Here is a 25,042-nt window from a genome sequence, read left to right as displayed (position 1 = left end):
TCGCGGCTGCAGTGGGCCTGGACTCAGGGCTTTGTGGTTTCCGAGACGCTAACCCTAGGCATAACCCTAACCCTAGGCAGGAAAAGCAGCCTAGGGTTAGGGCTGCTTCCCAGGAAAAAGCCGTGGAGGCAGGCATCTTGTGGCAGTTTTGCGCTCCCCTTGGCATGCCTTGCGCAGCTGCAGTGCGCCTGGAGCTCAGGGCTTTGTGGTTTCCGAGACGCTAACCCTAGGCATAACCCTAACACCAGGCAGGAAAAGCAGCCTAGGGTTAGGGCTGCTTCCCAGGAAAAAGCTGTGGAGGCAGGCATTTTGGGGCAGTTTTGCGCTCCCCAGGGGATGCCTTTCGCGGCTGCAGTGGGCCTGGACTCAGGGCTTTGTGGTTTCCGAGACGCTAACCCTAGGCATAACCCTAACCCTAGGCAGGAAAAGCAGCCTAGGGTTAGGGCTGCTTCCCAGGAAAAAGCCGTGGAGGCAGGCATCTTGGGGCAGTTTTGTGCTCCCCTTGGCATGCCTTGCGCAGCTGCAGTGCGCCTGTAGCTCAGAGCTTTCTGGTTTCCGTGACGCTAACCCTAGGCATAACCCTACCCCTAACCCCAGGCAGGAAATCAGCCTAGGGTTAGGGCTGCTTCCCAGGAAAAAGCTGTGGAGGCAGGCATTTTGGGGCAGTTTTGCGCTCCCCAGGGGATGCCTTTCGCGGCTGCAGTGGGCCTGGACTCAGGGCTTTGTGGTTTCCGAGACGCTAGCCCTAGTTTTAGCCTTATCCCTAGGCAGAGCAGCAGCCTAGTTGTAGACACCTAGTGTAACAGAAACTGTGTGGAATAAAAGGCCATGTGTCTGCCTTTAACCTGCTAAGCACTTTAAATCATTTTGTTCTCCCGCTTACTTTTAAGCAGCTTGGTGGTATGTGTTTTTTTCTTTGTGTCTTGTAGAACATTTTAAAATAGGAGATGTCGCATCTCAAAGTAGCATAATTTTTCTGTTTCTGCAGCTTTTTTTCTGATGGCCCAATGCTGCTGTTATTTAAGTTCATCAGGTGTCTGCCTGAAATAGAAGAATATTATTCTCTGTGTTTGTCTCAAACACAGGCTCAGAAGCCATATGCTCTTTATTTACAGCATCTGTAACAAAAAGACTACTCCTAAATATGACATGAAATACCCTTGGCTGGGCTTAGCTTTAATTTGGGACATGGGAAGCTTGTGTAATCAGATGCTGTCTAGTATTTGCACTCCAGACAAACACTGCTGAGCACGAGGAAGTTGCTTACCTCCCATGGTTGGGCTCTGCTGTGTGACAGATTTTTCTCCCACTCTGAAACTCTTTACTTCTATGTTTGCCTTGGACCTTAGGACTATCACTTGATTATATTTTCACAATTTGAGGGAGGCTGGCAGTGAAAGGGACACAATATGCAACAAATTAGGTGATGGGACTGTGTGTTTGCTCCCTTTGTGTACTGTGGGTTCTGGTGGCACATGGATATCTTGTGGGGAGGGCATTACAAGGTTGGTATGGGACTTCAAGATAAGAGAGTAGCTGTTACTCTGCGGTGACTTCTAAAGATGCATAAATTTAACCTATTTTGGTATTGGCCTTCTGGTATTTAAATACTTTGACGGGAGTGATTTGAGGTCACCGAGAATGGACGACACTTTGGAAACAATATCCCCTCTCCCTTCCTCCTCACAACAACAAATTTCCTTTGAATGTGAAAATGAAACTAAAACAAGTTTGAAGAAAAAGATTACTTTCACGGGAGAAAGAAAGAAAGAAACCATTCCTGCTCCTGCCAGAGTGGTTATTGACAATTTATTGCTTATTTTTTCTGCCAAGGTTGGGATTAAATGCACAAGACAGTATTTCTTGTTTGGACTCAGATGTTCATTAGTTCTTACTTATGTTACAGTCTTAGAGCGTGAGTTCTACAGCACTTCACTAACAAACTGCAAAATGGAGCCCTCTCTCTTTCCCTACAAGACCTTTTAAGGACAAACTGTCTAATTAAGATGTAACACCTAAATTATTTTTACTTTCAACCCAATAACCAACCACCCATGCCCCACAATGACTTTTTCATCTAATTACATAACACCACCCAAACCCATGGAAAAGGTGAAGAAGAAGGACTAGCCTCCACCCTAAAAATTCCATATTGCTTTATATATATTACTATATTTTAAACCCTTAAACTCCATGTTTTCCACCATGTGATATTGCACATTTGTAATCAAACTACACACCAATAATCCCAGTTTTATTATTCAACTTTAAAAACCTTCTCCACAGCCTCAGGTCAAATGCAGTGTTCTCTTGGCGGCCAGCTCCTGTCAGCACAGAAAGTCCAAAATTCTCAGTTTCCAGGGTTCCAACAGTTTTAGGTGAATGAAAAGAGGCTTTAGCCCCTGAGTGTGAGGGATGGCTGCAGGCTGAGATGTTGTCCTCTGTCTCTGAAGGAAGGTTATGGCATCGGGGACGATGAATACTCCTGCGCGTACGATGGCTGCCGGCAGCTGATCTGGTACAACGCCAGAAGTAAACCACATTCCCATCCCTGCTGGAAAGAAGGTATTCAGTCGGTCTGCTGCTCTTTATCCTAACTGCATTTCTGCACAGGATTCTTTCCCCTTGCAGGTGTCTGATCATAGGTGTGAACAAAGCAGTTACTGCCTAATTTTGATGCTCAGAAAGGTTTAATAATTACAGTGTCTTTAAGAGTGATGTAAATGAGCACAGTGGGCACAGTCTTGTTCCCCAGTCTGTGTAAAGACGCTCTTGTTGGTTAAACACTTTTTCTTTTCAAATGCAGAGTGAAAGTCATAGCACCAATTAACATTGGACATTTAATCATTAGACTTTTTTGTAGTCGTACAAGTACAAAGAAGTTGTACAAACAGGTCCATTTGTTTATAGTTGTACACAACAGGGCTGAAATCTTCTTTTCTGGTTTAAAAGAGTTGTTTTAGAGAAGGGGAAAAAACCTTGATCTCTGAATTAGACTTTTTTTTTTCTTTTTTAAGGAGGAGTTGCACTGTCTTGCTTACTTTAAATTCTTGGATAACTACTTGGACAGCAAAGTTCTGTTCTTGATCTCAGCTTTGAAATCTTGGTAGGATTCTGTGCATGCCAAGCTTGTGTGAACTGTGCCGCCTTCTCTTCTATTAAAATTTTCCCCCAAGGATGGCTAAATTAGAACACCTCTTAAAAATAAATAGCACAAGCATATTGGAAATTTCTTCTCAGAACACCCACTTGTTAAAGTCTATTTTCAACAGGTGTAAAATAGCCAAGGAGTGACAGAGTGCAGCTTTCTTCTGGCTTTGGCAAATACTCTGCAATACTTCTACAACTATGTAGTATTAATGATCTGGCAAAATAAATAATTCTTTTACTATTTTCTTCTGGGTATTTTGGTTTTGGTTGGGTTGTTTTTAGTTACTGTCTGTATCAATGTTTCTTCTTTTGTGCTTTTGCAAACAGTTCCTTTTAAGTAAGACAACTCACACTGACATATGTGATACTTGAAACAATAACTGTTTCAGCTGTTGGCATTTAACAGAAATTAAATCTTTAAATTATTTTTGTTTTGCATGTAAGGAGACACAATAGGATTTCTACTAGACTTGCAAGAAAAGCAAATGATCTTCTATTTAAATGGAAACCAGCTTCCTGCTGAGAAGCAAGTATTTTCATCTGCTGTGTAAGTATATGCTCATTTGGAAGGACATGACCTCTGTGGATAATTGTGTTAATTATATGAAGAGTTTTTAATTTGAGATGTAAATTCATATTTACTTACCTGAAGCCATCATTAAGCAAGTTTCCCTGTTGAAAGTTGCTTAGAAATCAGTAAGAGGGATATAATTTTACAGGTGGATTTCAGGGTCCAAAATAAAGACTTTAGACTTTCCAAAGGTATGTTCAGCTCAGTGCTTTATACTGTCAAATTAGCATAACATTAAAATAAAATGAGGCTGCAGCAAAGATGAACAATTTTCTGGTGCCTGAGGAACTTATCTTCTGAGAAATAAAGCTTATCTTGTAAATGTTGGAGAGAGCTTGTTAACTGACTGCCATTCACTGGGGCCAGCTCCTGGAGCAGCACATTGAATATTCATCAGAGGGTATCTCTTGGTAGCATTGCAGGCAGGTGTTGGGCTCATTTTGCCAATCGTTGTTAAAATTAACATATGGTGAACTCCTCTAACTCTCATAGGGAAGTTCAACCTTTTATTTCAGAAAAGATAAGCTGGTGTAATACTTGAGAAAGCAGCTTCCTATGCAGCTTAATTAAACATCACAGTCAGTTATTCCTGCTCGGCTAATAACTTCATCCATGTTTTCTCCTTAGAATAAAGTTCAAGATGCAGGCAAAGAGTAGTTCAGTTTAAAGAGTTGCTGAGTATCTTCTTTACTCAGCTTTTAGTGCTCTGTGCTTTGAGTATGGAACTGATAAACTTGAGTACTTGTTAGAACTTGGGGTATTACTGAACTTATGCCCTTCCAGTAAATTTGAGAGGTGATAGTTATGGTTTAACAAGTGTGACTAGTCCTAGTTGTACAGTAGGCAGCCTTTACTGGCTGACTCACTAAGAAGCTCAGATGAATCCCCGTAGTAAATTCAGGAGTTGAGAACCAAACAAGGTAAGTATGTGCAGCTGCAACTTGATGCTCTCCCAGTTAGCTGCAAAACACTGGTATTAAACTTGTCTCTGTCTCAGGGTATATTTTCAAATGGAAATAGTAACATGTCTGAGAGCTCTACTATTATTTAAGTCATTCTAAAATGCCTGTTCATCATGTTGCAGATCAGGATTTTTTGCTGCAGCAAGTTTCATGTCCTATCAACAATGTGAGTTCAACTTTGGGGCAAAACCCTTCAAGTACCCACCACCAATGAAGTTTAGTACCTTCAATGATCATGCCTTTCTGACAGCAGAAGAGAAAATAATTTTGCCCAGGTAATCCTCCTACCTTGTGTGTTTGCATGCAGAGAAATAAAATGTTTCATGTCTGAGTTGAAAAGTCTTGCCTTGTACTCAGCAAAATTAATTTCTTATGGGGTCATACTTCCATAGGTACCTCTTCTAAAAGGATGAGAGACAATAGGCTCCAGTAGGAGCAATTTCAGCAGTAGGGCAGGAGATATGCAACAAAATCCATTAAATTAAAATATATTTTGTAATATTAAGCTAATTAAAATGAACTAATACCACACAGTAACCTCTTTTAGTAGAAGTACCATCTGCCATTGAAGGATTATTAGGCTGATTGAGGAGATATAGTGTTAATTAAAAAAAGATGTCCTATTTAAAATTGACTTAATTAGTGGTGTTGGCAGCATGGAGGTGCTGAATGACTGTAAGTCTTGAAATTTGAAGTCCTTTTCTGAGCCTGATGAAAATTTCCCCATTTTTGAATGACAGTACTGACAAAGGTTATTCAAATTTAAACTGTTTTCCCATCTAAATAAAATTCAAGATAGAAACAGGTCTAGATGCATTTTTCTTTAGCTTTTACCAAACTTCTGGCAGGAATGAAAACTAATAGCTCATCTGAATCAATATTATTAGTAATAAAATAACTTAGTGGAACATAAGCAGTAACACTGTACAGTGTAATCCATGTGGTGTACCCTGGATTTCAGTATGAAATCATCATGGATTTCAGTCTGAATCATTTCAGACTGAAATGATCTTAAATTGCAACTAATTAAGTGGGGATTAGGTTGTTGGAGGGGGTACTACCCCCGGCTGTAATAACATTCAGAGACTGGTTTTGAATTATATATCTTTGATCAAGTGTATTTGAGGTACTTAAGTATCTTTAGTGTTTAAAAAGAAAAGAAAAACCCCCTTTACTTCTGGGTTGGAGTCACACATTTGTGAACTTTGAGGTTTGGAATATTGTATTTATGCAGAGAAAATCAAATGCAACCTGCAAAATCATTTTGTGCTTACCTATAGCCAGAGCAAATTATTTCTGCTTGTGACTGCAGGTGCTTTAAGTGAGAGTCTGATGTAGTCTTTGAGATGATCTGTTAGGTACAAATTTATTTTCTTCTGTCTTGGTAGTGTCCCACACTGGATGAGAGGTTTGTAGTTTCTGGCTGATGCTCAGGTGGGACTGATGTTCTGGCACTGCTCTTGCAATGTTCAGGCAATAGCTGTGAGAGCTGTTAATGATTGTGCCAAAAGATGACAGACAAACTGGGGGAAACTGGTTTCCTGTTGATGCCTGGCTGGTGAATCTTGGCCTCCTGTGTTACAGACCCTGCATTATGCAATAGCACTGAAAGGCTCCATTCAAGGTTGGGCACTACTGTTCTTTGTGTAAACAAAGATCATCCCTGCCCTACAGCCTGAGCTGCTTGGAAATGATAAGCCAATTCTAAATTAAAAGACAGCTTTGATCATCTTAAAAGTGATAGGAAATAAGGCAAAGGCCTGTATGAGTGGATCCTAATTATCCATCACCGGATTTAATATAAACTCATGCAGAGTTGTGCTGAATTTAGTGCATCTGGTGTTGGGGCAAGACACATCACCCTGCCACTGAATAGTTGTGCTGGGTGCTGTATGTGTGTTCCAGATAGGAAATGTCTTATTTCATCAGATGAGGGATTTTTACCTATTTTCTCTCCCTTGTGGTTGTTGCCATAATGAGATGTTGATTTAATTTGCTGTTTTTATTCTTTTAAACTGTGTTAGAGCATCATAGGGTTTCTGTATGTTGTTGATACATGGGTTTGTGAGGTTTATTTGTTTGGGGTTTTTTCTTAACTCCTGAAAGTAGCCAGGTACAAAAGAATTTCTGTAAGTGTTCATCTGTGGGAACTAAGAGAATTGTTATTTAATCCCCTCTTTGTCCCTTTCTGACAGACTAGAAGAAGGAATCTGTTTTGCAGGTCTGTCTGTGTTAAGCTTTTTTTTGCGGGCAATTGTGATCGATGTTTATCAGCAGTGTGTTGTAGCACTGCTACAAGTGTTATGTTGGCCTTGATGCAATTCTCAGAATAGTTTTGAATCTATTGTTTTGAGTCAAATTAATGTTTGGGGGGGGTCTGTCTCTCTCTCCCTTCAGACACAGGCGCCTGGCTTTGCTGAAGCAAGTGAGTATCAGAGAGAACTGCTGCACACTTTGCTGTGATGAGGTAGCAGACACAGAACTCAGGCCATGTGGACACAGGTAAAACCTCAAAAAAACCAAATCCAAAGAAATTGAAAAATATGTGTGTGATGCTCAGCTCAGATGAGGCCATATGCAGTCCCTGCTCATCTTGATTGACTCCCCAGGATAAAGGAAATAACCTTCCTTCCTTTTAAGGATGTGATGTGTAGAGGTTAAACACAGTATTGCCACTATTTCACTCATCCTAGACCTGAGCAGATTGAACCCCTGATTGTGTGTCTGTTTGGGCAAGTATAGAGGCTGCATCTGTGTGCTGCCCTGGGCTACTGAGTCTTATTTCCCTGATGTCAAAGGCTGTACTGGTTAGTACTTGATACAGGTGCTGTGAAATCCAGATCATGTGAGGAGAGCAGAAAATTCATAATACAGTCACATACCCATTAAATGTTCAACAAATGGATTGTCTAAAGTCACAAATTCCTCTAAAAGCTAAAAATGAGACCGCAGTATGAGTTATACCAGAATAGATAGCACTTTCCTGCCTTTAAGCAGCCTACTGGGAAATGTGTCCAGTTAAGTCCAATTCCTTAGAGTTTTAGAGCACTCATGGAAGGAGTCTTGCCATGTGTCTAGATGCTGGAGAGTTAAAAAGAGATGTGCCTGGATTGGAGAATTTGCTGCAGGGCACTGGGGCTGCTCTCCAGACCAGCGTGAGTGCAAGGATTAATGAGCACAGGGAAGTGGGATCCTGAGCAGCTGCAGAAGCAGCTGCAGGTCTGGGAGATGCTGAGCAGCAGGGGCTCCTCTCAAAGCCTGTAAATGGATCCACAACACCTCACCTGCAATGCCTAATCTCCACACTGAGGGACTTGACTGTGCCTCTGGCAGGCTGACTAAACTGCTTAGTGCTTGTGTTATTTTGTTGTTGCTGATTTAGTTTTTCATACTGTAAAAGCAGGCTTTAACTGGTTTTTCTTCTCTTTCAGTGACCTGTGCATGGAGTGTGCCTTGCAATTGGAGACCTGCCCTTTGTGTCGACAGGAAATACAAACCCGAGTCAGACAGATCTCTCACATTTCATGACACATGTGGAGAAACACCACAGACTTGTTTTTAAAGAATTCCAACCAATACTGAAAGGGGAAAGCATCTCTAACCAATCCCTATGCACATAGAACCATAGCCACGGCCAGATTTCATGCTAACCTGTAATCTGTTTATCTTAAAACTGAAATCTTTAATAAGCTCTTCCCAGCTGCCATCAATGGGAGCTGGTTTCAGCAGTCAGGAGCTCTGGCTATTGGTTCCTCTGAGCAAGAGCAGAGGGAGTTGTCTCTGCTTCCCCTTTTCCTTCTCGCCTGTCGCAAGTGCTGAAAAAATTTGCACTGGAAGTACACATACAATGCATTTTAGAAAAGAAGAGAAAATAAGTATTTCCTAAAACAGGGCCGTGCTGTCTTGTGCTCGAAAGTCTCTATTTTTGGCAGAAGTCAGTACTAAAAAAAGAATGCCAATGTTTTCCTGTTCAATGTAGCCTCCTGCTGGTCAGAGACTCTGTATTTTCCGATGTTAAACTGCTCAAAGACTGAATCTGTACACAGACTGATTTGAAAAGACAGTGTGGAGACTGTAGAGAAACTCACAGGTTTTAATAACTTGGTGATTCCAAAGAATGTTCTGATTTGTTTTTAAATGTTAAAAGATCAGTGGTATTTTCAAGTACATAATGTTTCTGATACTTTTAACTTCAGTACCCACATTTTTTTGTGAGGTTATAATTTTCAGGAGGTATTCTTAACTAATTATAATGCTGGACTGGAATTAATTTGATATTCTGGGTATTTTTTAAGGTATCATTGAACATCTTTTTTAATCAGCGTTGTTTTTGAAAGTTAGCTCAATTTTTCCAAAGTGAATATATCTTAAAATATTAGAGGAGAGTTCTGGAGCCATTTATTTAAAACAAGGTTATTTGGATAGCAATTTCAGTCTTATTCTTAACTCCTTAAAAATGCACCTTGCTTGCCACTTGTCAGTCCTGCTCTGAGCAGGTTTGGGGCCACACTTCCTATTTTTGGTAGGGATCATACAGTGGGAATCTCTGCTCCACTTTAATTACACATTTGTGATGTTTGTATGTTAAGGATGCACTTCAGTAGGCAGCTCTTGACTTTTACTAGGTTTCTACAAGGAATCAGGGTTCACAGCTGGTGTCAGTGAAGTAGCACAAAAATAGGTGGGGTTCTGCTTATTTTGCACCAACTGAGGATATGACTCGGTCTCTTCCAAGTCTTGCACCAGTTGATTTTTTAAAAATATCTGTCTGTATAGTAGAACTTTACTAATTCACACACAACTTACACCAAAACCATCCCACTTCTTGGCAGTGATTCAGCAGCAGAGGCTGTTGTAGTGAATTCTCATGGTATGATGTAGCTTATTTTTAAAATCATTAATTATCTTTATTGTACTATGAAGTACTAACAAAGCAGAGCTGAAGCTGCTTAATCCTGCTGAGCACTCTGGCTTCCTGCAGACCTCAGCAGGAGCAGAGAGCTCTGCACACAGGTCCCAAAACCCAGCTCTCTAGCAACTCCTTTCATCTTCTGCCTTTGCTAACTCAAGGGTGCTGAACTTCATCCAGAGATGTGTGAATTAGGAAAGTTCTGTCCATCATCTTCACGTTGACTTTTGTCCAAATGTAGACTGAATCCAGCAGCAGAGTGCTTGTTAGTGTTTTTGCTAAAATGTGGATTCTCTTCCACCTTGGATGCCTGGTCTGATTTAAGTCAGGCTGGCAAATCTGTGCCACAGGGATCTCATTTCCTTGCTGAGTGTACTTCACAATGTTTTGCTGTATCCATGTTTTCAGTTAGGGCCGAGTCCCTTCCAGCTCAGTGAGCAAACATGAGCTCCATCACTGCCACAAGGGTGTTAAAAATTCAGAATCACTTTGAAATGAAATTCTAAGCGCTTCCAAATGCAATGATGAGTTTTTATCCCTAAAGTTCAAAGTTACAAATCATAGTTTAGGGAAGAGGTGGGACAGAACCATTTTGAACTCTGCCTTAATAGAGTCTAGTAATTTCAGGGCTTTGGTTTCCCTGGCCAGGATTAACTGAGGTAAAATTTTCAGAAGTGCCTAGGACTCCTAATTTGTATCAACTGCTGTATGAGATTAAGGTCTTCAGGCCCAAGTCCACAATGGCTCCTAGGCATCTGCTGTCCCTGTGGAATGCAGGTGACCTTAGAGCCCCGCTGCCTTTGTGGACATGGGGCTCAGTGCCTCTGTTCTTTATGGAAAAGATGTGAATGCTTTGGAAAATTTTGCCCCAGACCGTCTTCCATGCAGCTGGCACTGGGCAGAGGAAGCCAGCGGTGGCGGAGGAGAGAACTGTGTTGCAGAGAACTGTCCTGTTCATTTCACAAAGGGAAAGGCTGTACACTGGGCCCGGCTTTGTGCCGCCATCCAGGCCGGGGCCATTCCTGTCCAGCCGGGTACTCCGTGAGCAGCGCGGTGTCACCCTCGCTCCCTGCACCCCCCGTAGCTTTGGGGACAGGGACGGGAGGTGCCCATTCCACAGGCCCTCACAGGGGGGAATGAATTGTAGCAAAGTTGTCCATTCAACAATAAAAACATCCTGAAGGTTGTTTGTTGTTCTTTAATTCCTTTTCGGTTGAGGCGGAGGCGCGTGTATGCGCTCGGGTGGGACATTCGTGCTGGGGGAAGCCAGGTCATCGCGCTGGTGGCTGGGCTACAGCAGCTGGGAGCTGTCCCCAGTCCTCGGAGCTCTGCTCCCTGAGGGGAAGCCCGCTCTGCCGCTGCCATCAAATACTCGCAATACAGCAAATAATACTGTCTACTGCCTCCCCCTCGGGGCCCGCCATGGCGGCGGCGCCGCCTTCCCGCGCAGCCCCGCCGCTCTCTGATTGGGCGGGCGCGCCGGGGGCGGGCCCGGCGGGCCGGAGCCGCTCTGTGATTGGCTGCGAGCGGGGCGGAAGAGCGCGTTCCCCAGGAGACGGCCCGAGGGGAGGGGGCTGCGCGCTGGCCTGAGGGCGGTGGGTGCGGGCGGGGGGCGCGGGGCCGCGGCAACGGCAACGTGAGCGGGAGCGGGACACGAGGCCGGCACCCCGGGAACGGCGGGATGCCACCGCCGGGGCCCTTTCTGCAGAGAGGGAGGGTGATGGCCCGCTGCCCTGCGTCCATTTGAGGAGAGGGAGGGAGTGAGGCGGGCTGGCTGCCTGGGGAGGGGCAGGGCTGGAGGGCTTTGCCCGCCCTCGCCGGGACTGAGGATGGGGAGCCGAGGGACGCGCTCGGCTCCTGCCGGGCTCGCGGTGATGCCCCGGGACTGATCTGAGGGCCGGCGGTGGGTAAAGCCCAGTGGGAGTAACGGGATCCCATCGCCAGCGGCCCCGGGGAGCGGTGTGCCCTGACCCCGGTGTGCCCTGTCCCCGGTGTGCCCTGTCCCCGGAGCCCACTCACAGCCTTGGGCCGAGTGTCCAGCCGGGACGCAGCCCCTGGGATCGCTGTCCAAAGCCTGGTCTGGGATACTCTGGAGCAGGGTGACACCCTTGTCTTATCTGGCTTTATTTCCATAATGGTCAGTCACAGATGTTTCAGGAAAAAAGATGTAGAGGTAACCCAAAACCCCTTTATAGGGTCTGGTTGTATTTTGAGCCTGTTCTCTGAATAGGCAAAGAAAGTTCCTAGATTATTTGGGTTATTACAAAAAGGCAGTAATAATCTTTTGGAAGAATGCGATGTTTGAATTGCAGTGTTTAAGAATTAAAATTTATCTTCTGATTTGCTCTTCAGGAAATGTATGGTAGTTTAGCAATTGATTTGTATTAACACTAAGTCATGTTATTCCTTAGCACTTTAGTCAAAAAGAAGAAATAACCACTAACAGCTGAAACATACATCTCTTCCACTCTGGCTAGGCAGGAACAATGGAGACTTCTGATGGAGAAAGTTTGGGTGTAGCCACGTGAGTATGCTGCATTCTCATGTGTCAGATTTCAATAAGCTAATTGTTAATTAAAATATCTTGATAGGAATATAATTACAGGAATTAATTGACACCACACCGTTTAGCAGATTCTGCCTCTTAGGAAAACAAAGGAGCAGAATGCAAAGCTGCAAGAGGGAATAACATCAGTAGAGAGTTTAGGTGAAGTCAAACTAAATATCACTGTGTTCAGTGTAGCACTGGGTAGCTCTGCTGAGGGATCAGAGCAAGCCTTGTGAAGGCTGGAAATTGCTTTTTCTGGTATTTGTTTTAAATTCAGAATTTCTCCTTTTCAAGAGTGTTTGTTGTCTTATGTCACTGATCCTGAGAAGAGACTCTTCCTCTGAGTGTTCTCCTAAAACTGAGCCCATCCACAGGTTACCTCAAACAAATTTTACATTGGCAGGTGCTAAGATGCTGCTTCGCCCCACAGGTGCCTGTCATACTCTTCTCCCAAGAGAGGGGCTGTGTGACTGTGCCTCTGTCATGCATGGATTTAACTCTTTCAGCCTCAGACTCTGAGCAAAGGCCGGTGCCAGGGCTGCCTCAGCAGTGCAGCGTGCTGGCCCAGTCTGGGTAGGTGACAGGGAATTAAACCTCAGGGCTGGTGAGCTCGTGTCTCTGTAGGTGTGTAGATAAAGAGATGGAATCGGGTTCTTTTGGAACAGGTGAATTCCGTTACCTGCACAGACTTCAACCAGGGTTTAAATTAACACTTTCTCTGTTGCTGTTAGGATAAGCTGTAGAACTAGCAGTAGCATTCCTTTGGAGGGGGGAAAGAGTGGAAATTTTCGCTGGCAAAGGCAGCGCATGCCAAGGGCAGCGCTGAGCCCGGCGGAGCTGCCCGGCGCTGTCCCCTGCCCTGTGCCGCCCTCTCGCGGGCTGTCCCCGGCCCTGGCTCCGCTCCTCTCCCCGGAGCAGCGATGCTGTTGCCAGGATATCCTCGCTGAGCAGACGCCTTTTTAAATTAAAGATCTCTTAGTTTTTTTCTGATTAGAGTGAGCCTGATTATAGTTAAGCTGTCAGCTAAACTACTGTTGGATTAATTTCACTGGAGTATTCTCTAATGGCAAAGCAACTTTAATGAGCTTTTCAAAACTTAGTCTGAAGGGCTATCCTACTCTGTTTACTGATGAGAGACATTCAATTGAATTTAAATGGTGCTTTCAGTGATTGTAGCAAATTTTTTTCTTAAAGAAAAATATCCCTGTTTCTTTGAGGCTTCTTTCCCTCACATGTGAGAAAAGGTTGTCTTTCATCCCTTGGAGGAAATAGGAAGAGTTCATCTGCCACTAAAGATGAGCTGTGAATGCCAAAGACATCCTGTGTATTATTTATTGTGTCTGAACAAGTTGCACAGTAATAGATTCAGACTCCTGATGCTGGCACCAAAGATTTCTTCCCTGGATTAATTCAGATTCCTAATGATGTTTAATATTTGCTCATGATGGAATAACTTTAGGAGATTATCCCATTTATTTGTATCATATAAGGATGTTTCTTGCATAAGAAAAATATTTAAGTTTCTTCAGTTATGTAATACTTGTCTATACATTCAGTTTAAGTTGTTCCATAAGACCAAATATTTCAAAATATTCTCCAGAGTGTCTACAGTTCTGTGATCACCATGTGCAGGAAAGAGAAGGGAAATGTAGCAGCTGGGATTTGTGGGTTGGAAAAGGTTTAATTTGCTGTTCTAATTACATTCTTTACATTCTTTTGCACCAGAACTAGAATTACCTTGACAGTAATGCCAGTAAAACAACATTTATTCTTTCTTGCAATTAAGGCACCTTACTGGGAGCAGATAGAGCAGAGGCCTGTTGAGAATCTCCATGGAGCAATCTTCTTATCAGTGCCATGGATTGTTTTGTAGGTTGAAACTAGGAAGTTTTTCAGTTATCTTGTAATTACTGGATTTATTTGTTTATTTGTACTTAGGCTTTTGTTAACACTTTTTAAATATATATGCTTTCCTTTGCTTTCAGCTCCACCACTTCTGATGAGTTTGATGCAGTTGTTGGCTATCTGGAGGATATCATAATGGGTAAGGTTTGCAAGTAGGTACAGACAACAACAGGGCTGTTAAGCTTGTTGCCAGCTGTTCTTCTGTTAATTAGCCAACGTACAGAGCCCCTGCCTGCTTCATGGAGGCTTTCTTTCCTTTCCTACCTGGTAGCGTAGTAAAAATATACATAAAATTCTTTTGTGTGCTTGTGACTCTTGAAAATTATTCTCCACATCACTGCAGCTTAGACACTGCTTCTTAGAGAAACAGTAAAGATGCTTGTGCATCTCACAGAGAAATCAAAGCTTTCTGGGATTTTTATGGAAGAGACTGTGAGAGGCAGCCTTCCCTTCCCCAGCTCTACCCAAACTTCTCCTGACATGTCTGTCAGGATCTTCTTAGAAGCTGCCATGGTTTGTCTGGACAGTTTTCTGAAGTGCCCTGCTGCTGCTGCTGCTACAGGAGCCTTTTGCACTCTGCTATAGAGTTGGTTCTATTGAGAGTTGGTTCTCTTCCAGGACTGAAAGCTGCAAGAATGGAGAACCCTATTTCTGTGTATCCAGCCCTAGAGCACAAAGATGGTTATGGAATCACAGAATCGTTTGGGTTGGAAGGACCTTACAGATCACTCCACCCCCCTGCCATGGGCAGGGACACCTTCCACTAGAGCCGGTTGCTCACAGTCCCATCCAGCCTGGCCTTAGGCAGTAAAAGATGCTCCATTCTCAGGGATGTGGCTCTAACTGAGAAGTCAGTGTGTGCAGGGAAGGTTTTTACAAGGTGCCAAGGCAGAATTCATGCTGATCAGCCATCAGCTGCTTTATAGGAACAGCACATCATTTCTTTGGTCACATCCTTCCAGAGAGATGCAGATTCTGGAGCCTCAGTTGCCTGATGATGCAGTTGAATCTGGAGAAATGCTAACTAAATTAATTTGGAACATGTCAGAGTTTGGAAAGCTGTGTCTGGTGTCCTTTACCAGTGTTCATAAGTAAACTTTTTATTTATACATGTTTTGTGGAATTCCATGGTAACCTACTGTGTTTATTTTTACTCTTCTTTTCTTCCACAACTTCAAAAAAATTCTTTGGCAATTGAAAATTTAATCTGGCAATTTCACTAATATTTTTAAATTCAAAGAAAAAAACTTGGAGTTCTTGTAGGGAAAAGGAATTCACTTAATAAAAAAATATGGATGTTTTGCTGACTTTAGAGCCAGAGCAAAAAGAGATTGAGAATAAATAACTATTAATGAATGTAGAGCAGGAGAACTGTTTTGGAAATACTTCACCATCAGCCTCTGTTCTCTCACAGATGGGTCAGAAGTGGTGGTTTGGCAGCAGCTGTGGGGCAGATGTGATGAACTCTGCACGTGTGCAGGGCTCTGTGGTTACAGCAGGGAGGCAGAGGACCAGTGAATGTGGGGTTTGTGTTACAGAAAGAATGGCTAAACTCCTAACTCTGTGCTGTATTTCTGTTATGGCCCAGATGATGATTTCCAGTTAATACAGAGGAATTTTTTGGAGAAGCACTACCAGGAGTTTGATGACTCAGAAGAAAACAAGCTCATCTATACGGACATTTTTAATGAATATGTAAGATACCTTTTCCTATTTTTCTTTTTAATATAGTTCTCCCTTTATAAAATACTGGGCTTACATGGAGCAGATCCCAACAAGTTCCTGTCTCCCTCAGAAGCACAGCCATGATCTGTGAGCAAGAAGGTTTTCTCGGAAGCTTTAGTTTCCTTTCTCATCGTTTCACACAAAATTTTCTAGAGATATTTTGGAAGTTGTGTAGCTCCCTTGCATAGAAATTTACACAATTGCTGTAGTAAATAATGTGTTTAGCATGTGTGCAAACAAAGTTTCTTATTTTCCAGTTGTTTCTTGTATTGGATAATTCAATCACAATCTTCATGCAAAGCATAATCAGGAAACTAGACCACTCTGCTATTTGGTACCATTAAATGAGTTGGAAAAATATTTGTTACTAGATACAAATAGTCAGTGTTTGTTCTCCCCAAGATCCCCAGCAAAAAATATGCAGCTCTGTGCCTCAGGGCTGGTGTGAGAACAGAACCAGCAACACCCACTGAGGAATCTGCAGTTGTGCCCAGTGAGGATCATGCAGAGTGTCAGGAAGGTGTCAGTGTCAGGATGCTGTTTGAAATCTGCCTCTGAAATTGTTGTGATCTTACTGTGGTGGTTTGTCTGGGTTTTTTTCAGATCTCTTTAGTAGAGAAATACATTGAAGAGAAGTTGCTTGATCGGATTCGTGGGTTTGATATGGTTGCTTTCACAGTGTCATTGCAGTAAGTCTCTGCTTTGCTTTTGGTTGAGGAGTGGCTTGTGTGCCTCTCAGTTCTTTTTATCTGGATTAAAGCTTAGGTTTTTGGCAGTTCTCCCTTTAGATAATGGTTCTACTTTAACTTAAAATGGAAGTGTTCATGCTGGCAGTGACTGACCACTTTTCTTGTCTTCAGCATGTCCTGCAGCTCTAAATTTCTGAATTGTCCTGCTGAAATGTATTGGGTTTGAAGGGGTAGGAAGAGAAATCAAACTGAGAGCACTGGAGGATTTTTGTATTTCTTGTCATTTTGAAGACAGAACCTTAAAAGGTTGTGTCTTACCTCTTCCAGGCACCTCAGTAGCCTGGTGGTGTTTCAGTCTTGTGGTTGAATTCCTTTATTGCAGTTTTCATTTGGAGCATCCAGAGAAGAATTTGGTTTGTGTTCAGCTTTTGCACTGGGTCATTTTAGCTTTACCAGCTTCCTGAAGAGCTTGTTTTTGAAAGATCACTGGTTTTCCCCTTGAAGACAAAAATCAAGTGTAATTGGGAACTGAGTATCTTAATATATTTGAATCTGGTTAATTTTTAATGTTTCTTAAATAAACAGATCACGTTTTCAAGGACTGATATGATACTCTTAGGTCTTGGATTTAGATAAATTTAACAATGTAGTTGGATGGAAAATTCTGCATGGTAATATTTGGCTGCAGTTTTGCTATATGATAACCAGCAATAATATTCTTGTTTAAATACTGATATCATTCTATTTGTCCTTTTTGACCTTGTATCATTTTAAAAATAACAAATTTTTCTCACACATTTTTCTCATTCCCCAACTTCTTTTTCTCCATAGACAGCACAAAGATGAAATGCCAGGTGATATATTTGATCTGCTTCTCACATTTACAGACTTTCTGGCTTTCAAAGAAATGTTCTTGGAATACAGAGCTGTGAGTATATCACATTGTTTATTTTCATTGGCACAGTAGCTGTTGGCTTTGTGTAGCTCCACCTGAGAGTGCCAAAGGAAAAGTTTCTCAAGTAGGTCACAGTATTTACTCAAAGGCTGTAACAGAGTCAAAAGAAAAATTAATTCAGTTAGTGGCTTTTTAAACTCAAACTGCACATTTAATGATTTCTAGAAAACATTAATAAAGCTGGCATGTGGAGCAGCTCTTCCTGCTTTTGTGAACTTCCTGCATTTGTGAATATTGTTTTCCAAATGAGCAGAAGGGAACATTTTTTCACTCTGACAGTGTCTGAGCTTGTGGATTCTCCATCCTTGGAGATATTCTAAAGTTGTCTGGACACAGTCCTGAGTGATCATGTTTGAGTGTGGGGTTTGGCCCAGATCACCTCCAGAGATCCCTTTCCACCTTGGCCATTCTGACTCTATAGTATCTGCTTTTGTTTTTTATTCCTAGTCCATCCAAAATTCGCTTTTTAAGCCTCTTTCATTTGTTTTCTCCTCCTCTCTGTGCCAGCTGGAGAAATAAACAAAAGTGATGAGATTTTTGGATGAGGTTTTTCCTAGCAAAGTAAAAATCAGTGCTCTCCAGTGTCAGTCCAGTCCTGTTTGACAAGGAGCAAAAGAGTCGCAGTTGTGGTTATGCCTCTGCCTCTTCCCTCTCCCTGTGAATTTTGTGGAAATGGGGACAGGCTGAAGAGAGTCAATCCATGTATCAGCATCAGGAGGAGTTTCAGTTGGGATTTGCAGATTGGGGTCTCTGAGAAGCGAATGACAGGAGCCAGATTTCAGTAGATCCCTGAGCCCCACAGCATTCCCAACCAGGGCTGAGCAGAACTCTGCTCTGACATGGGCAGACCAGACAGCCCCCTCACCCAGGGATTCCTGCACAATCTTCTTGGGTTCCCAGTCAGTCAGAGATGCTCCAGTAACATGTGATTTTATATTGGTTTGATGCAGCAGAAAATGTATTGCCTGTTTGAATTTTGAAATGTTTATTCCAAACCATCATGAAGTCACAGATTTTTTTTTTCCCATGTTTCTAGGAGAAAGAAGGCCGAAGTCTGGATTTAAGCAGTGCGTTAGTGGTGACTTCATTAAACCATTAAACAAGTAATTCTGAAGGGAGTTCTGTTGTATTTTAAGCGAGGTTTATTCAAATTTCAGAGGTGAAAGGCAGCAATTCCCAAGAGAGGGCCAGGGCAGGGGGCGGGGACTCGGCTCCACTCCGAGGGAGGTGGGTGTTTGGTGGGGCAGGGCTGGAACTGTGGGTCCCTCTCCAGGAGGTGAAATCAAAACTTTCTGGAATTTTTATACCCTTGTACAAATGGATGGAAGAGACTGTGAGAGGCAGTCTTCCTTTCCCCAGCTCTACCCAAACTTCTGACATGTCTGCCAGGATCTTCTTGGAAGCTGCCATGGTTTGTCTGGACAGTTTTCTGCAGTGCCCTGCTGCTGCTGCTACAGGAAGCCTTTTGCACTCTGATATAAAGTGCCTGAGCTGCAGTTTGAGCTCCTTGTTCTTTGTCCTGTCTCTGCTGAACACAGAGAACAGTTTATTCCTTCTGTTCCTGCAGCACCATTGTTTAACTGGAAATCATCCAGTTCCAACCCCCCTTCCACTAGAGCAGGTTGCTCACAGTCCCATCCAGCCTGGCCTTAGGCAGTAAAAGATGCTCCATTCTCAGGGATGTGGCTCTAACTGAGAAGTCAGTGTGTGCAGGGAAGGTTTTTACAAGGTGCCAAGGCAGAATTCATGCTGATCAGCCATCAGCTGCTTTATAGGAACAGCACATCATTTCTTTGGTCACATCCTTCCCAGAGAGATGCAGATTCTGGAGCTTCAGTTGCCTGGTGATGCAGTTGAATCTGGAGAAATGCTAACTAAATTAATTTGGAACATGTCAGAGTTTGGAAAGCTGAGACCTGTGTCCTTAAGCAGTGTTTGTAAGTAAATTTTCTGTCTAGATTTTGGAATTCAATAGTGACCTCCCCATGTTAATTTTTATTAATTTTATTGATTTTATTTTCTTACTGTTCCTGTTATATTTTATATTATATATATATATATATATATATATATATATATATATATATATATATATATGTCTGTATATTCATAACTGTGGAAATTTGACCCTTGATTTACTCACTGACAACCAAATAAAGGCAGATGTGTCATGGGCCAATGCCATGTGTCCAGTTCCTTTTCAGTTCTCACCTTCCATCAATGCAGTTCCTTTTCCTGATCCTGCCTCTGCAGACAACCTGGTAAAACTTTTCCCCTGCAGAGCATGCAGTAAGATTTGCAGTGTAGCTCACCATGTGCCAGCTTTGGAACTCACTAAATCTACTTTTACTACCTTGTACAAGGAGGGTGTGAAAGGAAAAGCTGCTCTGCCTGGCTGGGCATCACTTCTTATCTGACAAACACCCAAAAGGTGAATTTGTGGTCTGCAGCACAGGGGAGCAGTGCGATTCTTCCCTCTTCTGAGGCGCTGATCCTGCCTGTCTTCCCAGAGCTTTTGCAGACTTGGTTGTAATTTCTGAAAATGACCTGCAGCTAATGGGCAAAATTGACTTGCTGGTTAATTAGGTGAACTCAGGAGTGTGTGGTGCTGAGCCAGGAAGAGGGAGTGATCAAAGTCTTTGCACCTCGTTTCTGTTATTGTGGTCTTGGCTGTACGCTCTGAGTGTGTGTGTGCATAAAGCAATGAGAGGTGAACCCTGTGGCCTTTTTCCTTCCATGGCCCACATGGAGGGGGAAGGAACAGCCACCTCTGCAGTGACATCTCTGCTGTCCCCACCATGCTGTGTGTGCTACTTCCTCACACGATAAGTTTTCTCATGACAGACTCCAGTGCTGGATTGAGGAATGTTTTTATTTAAAGCATAAAATTTCTATTCATATTGTTAGAAATCAATACAAGAGCAGTTATGACTGCTTCCCTTGCTTCACTTCTCATCTTCCAGCTCTGCCACTGTTTCTGCACTCCGTTAATTGCATTACACTGTAGCTGTGAATGAGCAGAGAGGGGAGCCTGGGCTTGGGTTAGTTTTAGTATTGCACTGTGCCAAACTGGCTGAGGCCCCTGAGTGGAGCTGCTCTGGTGAGGATCCAGATGAGTCCCGGCATGAGCAGGAGCTGCAGCCCTAGCGAGTCCGTTTCCCCCAAGGCAATGCCGTGGGGTCGTGCTGCGGGCGTGTCAGCTGGGAGCATCATCAGAAACCACAGGGCAGCATCCACATGACCCAGGGCTGACCACTGCTGCCAGCACAGGCTGGTCCCAGAACGAGCCCTGGTGGCACACGAGGCTCCAAGCCTGGCACAAGCCGGTGCAGGGTGGCCCCAGGGCAGCCGGGCTTTGCTGCCCACTCCTCACGCGTGGTCGGTCACTTGGCTGGTGGCCGCGTTGCTGCCGAGCCCTTTCCAGGCACGGAAGCTGAAGAAGGTGCTTACCCCGTAGGTGATCATCGTGACACAGGCGAAGAACTGGAAGAGGAGCCCATCCCACATGTGAGCACGGGGGCTGCCCCGGCCCTCGGCCCTCCCCTCCCGCCGGTACTCACGGAGGCGGCGGCTCGGCGGTTGTAGTCCCACTGCCGCCAGGACGTCGGCTGCACGGCGGCCGCGCACGTCACGAAGGCGGTGATGTACAGCACGGTGGCCACGGCGTTGCAGATCATCAGCTGGGGAACAGAGAGGAGCTCGTGAGGTCTGGGCTCAGGCTCGTGCATGCTGGGGTGAGGCAGCAGCAAAAGGCTCAGGTTCACATTCCTCCCCATTCCCCAGGAGAACACATTAAATGCTCCCCAGGTTGTGCTGGGAGGTTTCTGGATGACACCACAACTGCAGCAGTTGGTGGCTGTAACTTTCTGGATTGACACACGACTTTCTTGTTTGAGCATTTTCCAAGCAATTCAAGGGCAGAATGAAACAAAGTCACTGTGCAAAGTGCAGGGGACTTGTTCCATCAGCCCAGAAGAGACTGAAGCTTTCCCAGACTATCTTTCCAAGATGTTTCCCTCTTGGGATCCCCCCTCACTCCCTCTCAGCTACGCACCACGAGGGGCCAGGGGACCATGTAGAACTTCTGGTGAAGCTGCAGGAGGTAAGTCACCAAGAAAAGGAGTGTTAGTATCCAGAAGAAGAGGGACACGAACATCACCCAGCCGTATGCCGCGTGCAGGTGGTATGTTGTGGCGGCGATGAGAGACCACACCAGTAAACCGAGCACCTGTGGGGGGGAAAAGGGGATCCTGTTCAGGGGCTGCTTCCTGAAGGGAGCGCACAGAACATCGCCCACAAGCCCAGGCACACCAGCACCAACAGCAGTTGGGTACCCCTCACGCCAGGAAGGCAGCGGCACACTCGGCACGAGAAGGGCTCCTTGGAAAGCCGCGGTGCCCCTGTGTAAGCCCGCACTGCCCATTGTCATGGAAGAAACACAACAGCCTTTGTCCTGCCCGCGTCCAACGCCCTGGTGCTCGGCTGCCCCGACAATGCCTCCTTGTCTGTCACATCCATTTCTAACACTCGTGATCACAAAATATGTGCTGGGGAGAAACATGCAGAGGGGGCTCCTGCAGGAGTGGGAGGTGGCACGCGTGAGCTGCTGCCGGGGGAAAGCAGGAGCCTCTTTAACAGCGTCGCTCGAGCAAGGGGCTGCAGAGGTGGGAGTATCTGCGAGGTCTCGGCTGCTGGTCTTGCTTCCATCTCTCTTTCCTGGCGCTCCTACAAGGCACCCCCAGCAGCATCCTGCCCAGCCCCTTCCCTGCGCGTTTGTCTCTATGCCACCACCAGCTCAGACATGCCCAGGGGCTGGAATTTGGAGCCAGGAGCCAGGTCTGTGCCAGCTGTTTCACAGTGGCTGCTCAGGGCACATCCCACAACGCTGGCCCGAGGAGAGGGGACGAGACAACAGGGTTCCAGGCGGCGGGGCAGCAGTACTGGGCAGGTCACAAGTGGCCCAGTACGCAGCTGAACACCCACCCCCGTGCGTTCATGTGGCACCGCGGTCCCGGGGAGAGCTTTGTGGTTGCCTCCGATGATGCAGCAATGGACAGTGATGCTGCTGGTCGATTTGAGGGTGCAAGGACCCTTGGGCTCATCTGAGAGCAGCCGCCAAAACCTGGGAGGACAACCTGGAGAGCTGAGTGTTCCAGGGAGCGTGAGAGTCTCACGGGCACCCCCAGCACAGCTCCCCTGGAGTCACTGGGCTTCGCACACCCCGACCCATCGGCTGTGCCCTGCGGAGATGCCCTCACGGATCAGCCCGTGCCTGGCACTGGGAACCACCCGGCACTGAGCGGAGCTACAACCGGCAAGGGGTGTGAGGACAAGAATCCGATTTTTCCTCTGGCCTTACAGAGTAAAGGAGGAGAGTGGAGGCTTCACTGTCTTAGGGTTGGGGATTATCCCGGGTTAGACAGCGGAGATGGGGTCGGAGTGGCAGCGAAAGAGAGCCCGGGCTGTTTCCTGCTGAAGAAAAGCACCCAAGTGGGTGATGCCCTCCCCCCTCCGCCGCGCCCCCTCCCCGGTACTCACGGCCTGGGCGCACATCAGCCCCCCGAGCGGCGAGAGCAAGAAGGAGCCGTCCAGGGCCGGGGGGGATCCCGGGGAGGCGCTCCGGGCTCTCGCGGCGCCGGGCAGCCCCGCCATGCCGCGCACCGGCCCCGGGACGGCCCCGGCACGGCCCCTCCGCGGGCGGGGCGCGGGTGGCTCCGGGGCGGCCGGGCTGAGCCCCGCGTCTGCCCCCGCCCCGCCGCCCCCGGCATGCGGCCGAGCCTCCGCCCGGCGCCGCGCTGCGCTCCCGGTGTGTCGCCGTGTCCCCGTACCGGGGTACCGCCGACAAAGGGCGGCCCCCACCGTGACAGCCCTCGCTCCCCTTATCCTGGAGATGCACGGCTGGAGCAGCCCGGGGCACCGGAACCTTCTGTGCAGCCGTGTCCTACTCGGTGCTCACCGGGGACATTTGGTGGCCTCTGGCGCATCCTGGTGCCTGACGTTGCTCCTCTGAGGGGGACGGGAGACACGCGTCTCCTTGTTAAATCCTGGAATAATTTGGGTTGGAAGTGATCTTAAGGCGCCTCGTTCCGACCTCCTGCCATGCAGGGACACATTCCACTAGACCGAGTTGCTCCAAGCCCTTGGATTTGCTCCAACGTGGCCTGAACACTTGGGACGGGCAGCCGCAGCTTCTCTGGGCAATTTTCGTTGAGCCTCAGCCTCCTCATCGGGAGATTCCTGTCTGCCCGCATCTCGGGCTGGTCCGTGTCACTCTGGGTGGCAGCAGGACCCTCTGGACTATCAGCCACTGCTCCCAGTTTGGTGTCATGTGCCCAGGGCTCCCCATCGCGCAGGTCGTTAATGAAGCCTGTGGCTCAGGGCTGTCCCGGGGCTGTCTCGGGGCTGTCCCGGGGGACCGGACACAGCAGCTCGGCTGCGATCTGGGATGTAAGATGGCGGCAAAGAAAGACAAGGCGGGCAGGTCAGGATGGCCGAGCGGTCTAAGGCGCTGCGTTCAGGTCGCAGTCTCCCCTGGAGGCGTGGGTTCGAATCCCACTTCTGACAGCTACTTTTGCTCCGCCCACGAGCGCTTTTAGCTGGGAGCGATGGGCGGGAGCATGAATGAAAAAGAAAAAAACAAAAACTGATCAAAAGGGCGTAATTAAAAGTGATTAACTAATTAAATACAGGGCAACGTAACGCAAAAAAACTTGAGTTGTCAGAAGTGGGATTCGAACCCACGCCTCCAGGGGAGACTGCGACCTGAACGCAGCGCCTTAGACCGCTCGGCCATCCTGACACCGCTGGGCAGCTTTTCCCTCCCGTGCCAGACCTGAGGCTGTTGTATGAACGTCCCATGAGTTCTGTCACATTCCGGACTGGGACACCTCTACTGTGACACCGCCATGGGGAGCTTTTTCCAAAGCCCTACCACCCTCTGCGTGAAGAACCTTTTGGTAACATCCAGCCTAAACCTCCCCTGGAGCAGCTTCAGTCGTTCCCTCAGGTTCTATCACTGGTCACAGACAGCAGCGATCAGCATTGCCCCTCTGCTGCCTCTCCTGAGGAAGCTGCAGCCCACAATGATCTCTGCCCTCAGTATCCTTTTATCCAGGCTGAACAAGCCACTCCTCACATGGCTTCCCCTCTAGACCCTACACCATCCTCAGGGCCTCCTTTGGATGCTCTGTTACAGCCTTAGATACTTCTTGTACTCTGGTGCCCAAATGTGCTCCCAGAACTCGAGGTGAGGCTGCACCAGCACAGAGCAGAGTGGGACAATCACCTCCCCATCCTGCAACTGCACTTAATATTCCCAGTTCAACCCAAAAATGTGATGGTTGAGGCACAGCTGAAATTTTTTGGTGCATATATTTGCTTGAGACTAATAGCTCTAAACCAATCTGAAACAAGGAACTCTGGCAAGTGGAATTACAAGTTCTAAAAGTACATGCAGGCTCTTAGAACTAGGCTGGTTCATGGGAGGCCATGCCTTCTCTTTCCTCCACCAGGCATTAGACAGGAGAGTCATGCTGGAGGAAGCCCTGGGGGAAGCCTGGTTCCCTGCTCAAATCCCTCCAGGTCGCACAGAGAGAACCCTGTGACTGACAGTTCATCAAAATGGCTCC

General features: G+C 46.0%; 3 protein-coding genes and 2 non-coding genes across 12 annotated transcripts in view; 3 read left to right on the top strand and 2 right to left on the bottom strand.

The window, feature by feature from the left end:
* The window catches only part of RSPRY1 (ring finger and SPRY domain containing 1), a 36,341-nt gene extending 25,563 nt beyond the window's left edge, over nucleotides 1-10,778 (top strand). For both annotated transcript variants that reach the window (XM_030227606.2, XM_050978930.1), the window contains 5 exons: nucleotides 2,454-2,565; nucleotides 3,595-3,697; nucleotides 4,806-4,958; nucleotides 7,081-7,185; nucleotides 8,115-10,778. In XM_030227606.2, the coding sequence (XP_030083466.1) occupies nucleotides 2,454-2,565; nucleotides 3,595-3,697; nucleotides 4,806-4,958; nucleotides 7,081-7,185; nucleotides 8,115-8,211 (570 nt within the window). In that variant the 3' untranslated portion in view covers nucleotides 8,212-10,778. The remainder of the gene's footprint in view (nucleotides 1-2,453; nucleotides 2,566-3,594; nucleotides 3,698-4,805; nucleotides 4,959-7,080; nucleotides 7,186-8,114) is intronic.
* Nucleotides 10,779-11,104: 326 nt separating this feature from the next.
* ARL2BP (ADP ribosylation factor like GTPase 2 binding protein) lies at nucleotides 11,105-19,447 on the top strand. Of its 7 annotated transcripts, none has more exons than XM_030227796.2 (7): nucleotides 11,105-11,187; nucleotides 12,004-12,116; nucleotides 14,126-14,184; nucleotides 15,634-15,740; nucleotides 16,374-16,459; nucleotides 17,291-17,387; nucleotides 18,451-19,447. In XM_030227796.2, exons 2-7 carry the CDS (start codon nucleotides 12,079-12,081, stop codon nucleotides 18,511-18,513), a joined length of 450 nt encoding a protein of 149 aa, XP_030083656.1. In that variant the 5' UTR covers nucleotides 11,105-11,187; nucleotides 12,004-12,078; the 3' UTR covers nucleotides 18,514-19,447. The 7 variants fall into 7 exon arrangements, with proteins under 7 accessions (XP_030083656.1, XP_030083660.1, XP_030083655.1 ...); XM_030227800.2 differs by having other exon boundaries at nucleotides 11,110-11,187; nucleotides 12,070-12,116; XM_030227795.2 differs by lacking the exon at nucleotides 11,105-11,187 and adding an exon at nucleotides 11,206-11,309 and having other exon boundaries at nucleotides 12,070-12,116.
* Nucleotides 19,448-20,320: 873 nt separating this feature from the next.
* Nucleotides 20,321-23,066, bottom strand: PLLP (plasmolipin). The gene is made up of 4 exons (XM_030227528.2): nucleotides 22,953-23,066; nucleotides 21,469-21,642; nucleotides 20,975-21,094; nucleotides 20,321-20,897 (listed from the first exon to the last, which is right to left on the bottom strand). The coding sequence occupies exons 1-4, from the start codon at nucleotides 23,064-23,066 to the stop codon at nucleotides 20,784-20,786; spliced, it is 522 nt and encodes a 173-aa protein (XP_030083388.2). The 3' UTR covers nucleotides 20,321-20,783.
* Nucleotides 23,067-23,895: 829 nt separating this feature from the next.
* Nucleotides 23,896-23,978, top strand: TRNAL-CAG (transfer RNA leucine (anticodon CAG)). The gene has a single exon. It is a non-coding gene; the product is annotated as a tRNA-Leu (tRNA).
* A 152-nt stretch (nucleotides 23,979-24,130) lies between these two features.
* On the bottom strand, nucleotides 24,131-24,213 carry TRNAL-CAG (transfer RNA leucine (anticodon CAG)). The gene has a single exon. It is a non-coding gene; the product is annotated as a tRNA-Leu (tRNA).
* Between the last annotated feature and the right edge of the window lie 829 nt (nucleotides 24,214-25,042).

Source organism: Serinus canaria, chromosome 11 (genome assembly GCF_022539315.1).
Source record: "Serinus canaria isolate serCan28SL12 chromosome 11, serCan2020, whole genome shotgun sequence".
Classification (NCBI taxonomy): Eukaryota; Metazoa; Chordata; class Aves; order Passeriformes; family Fringillidae; genus Serinus; species Serinus canaria.
Note: the sequence above shows the minus strand (reverse complement) of the source record. Positions and strands in the feature narration are given on the sequence as shown.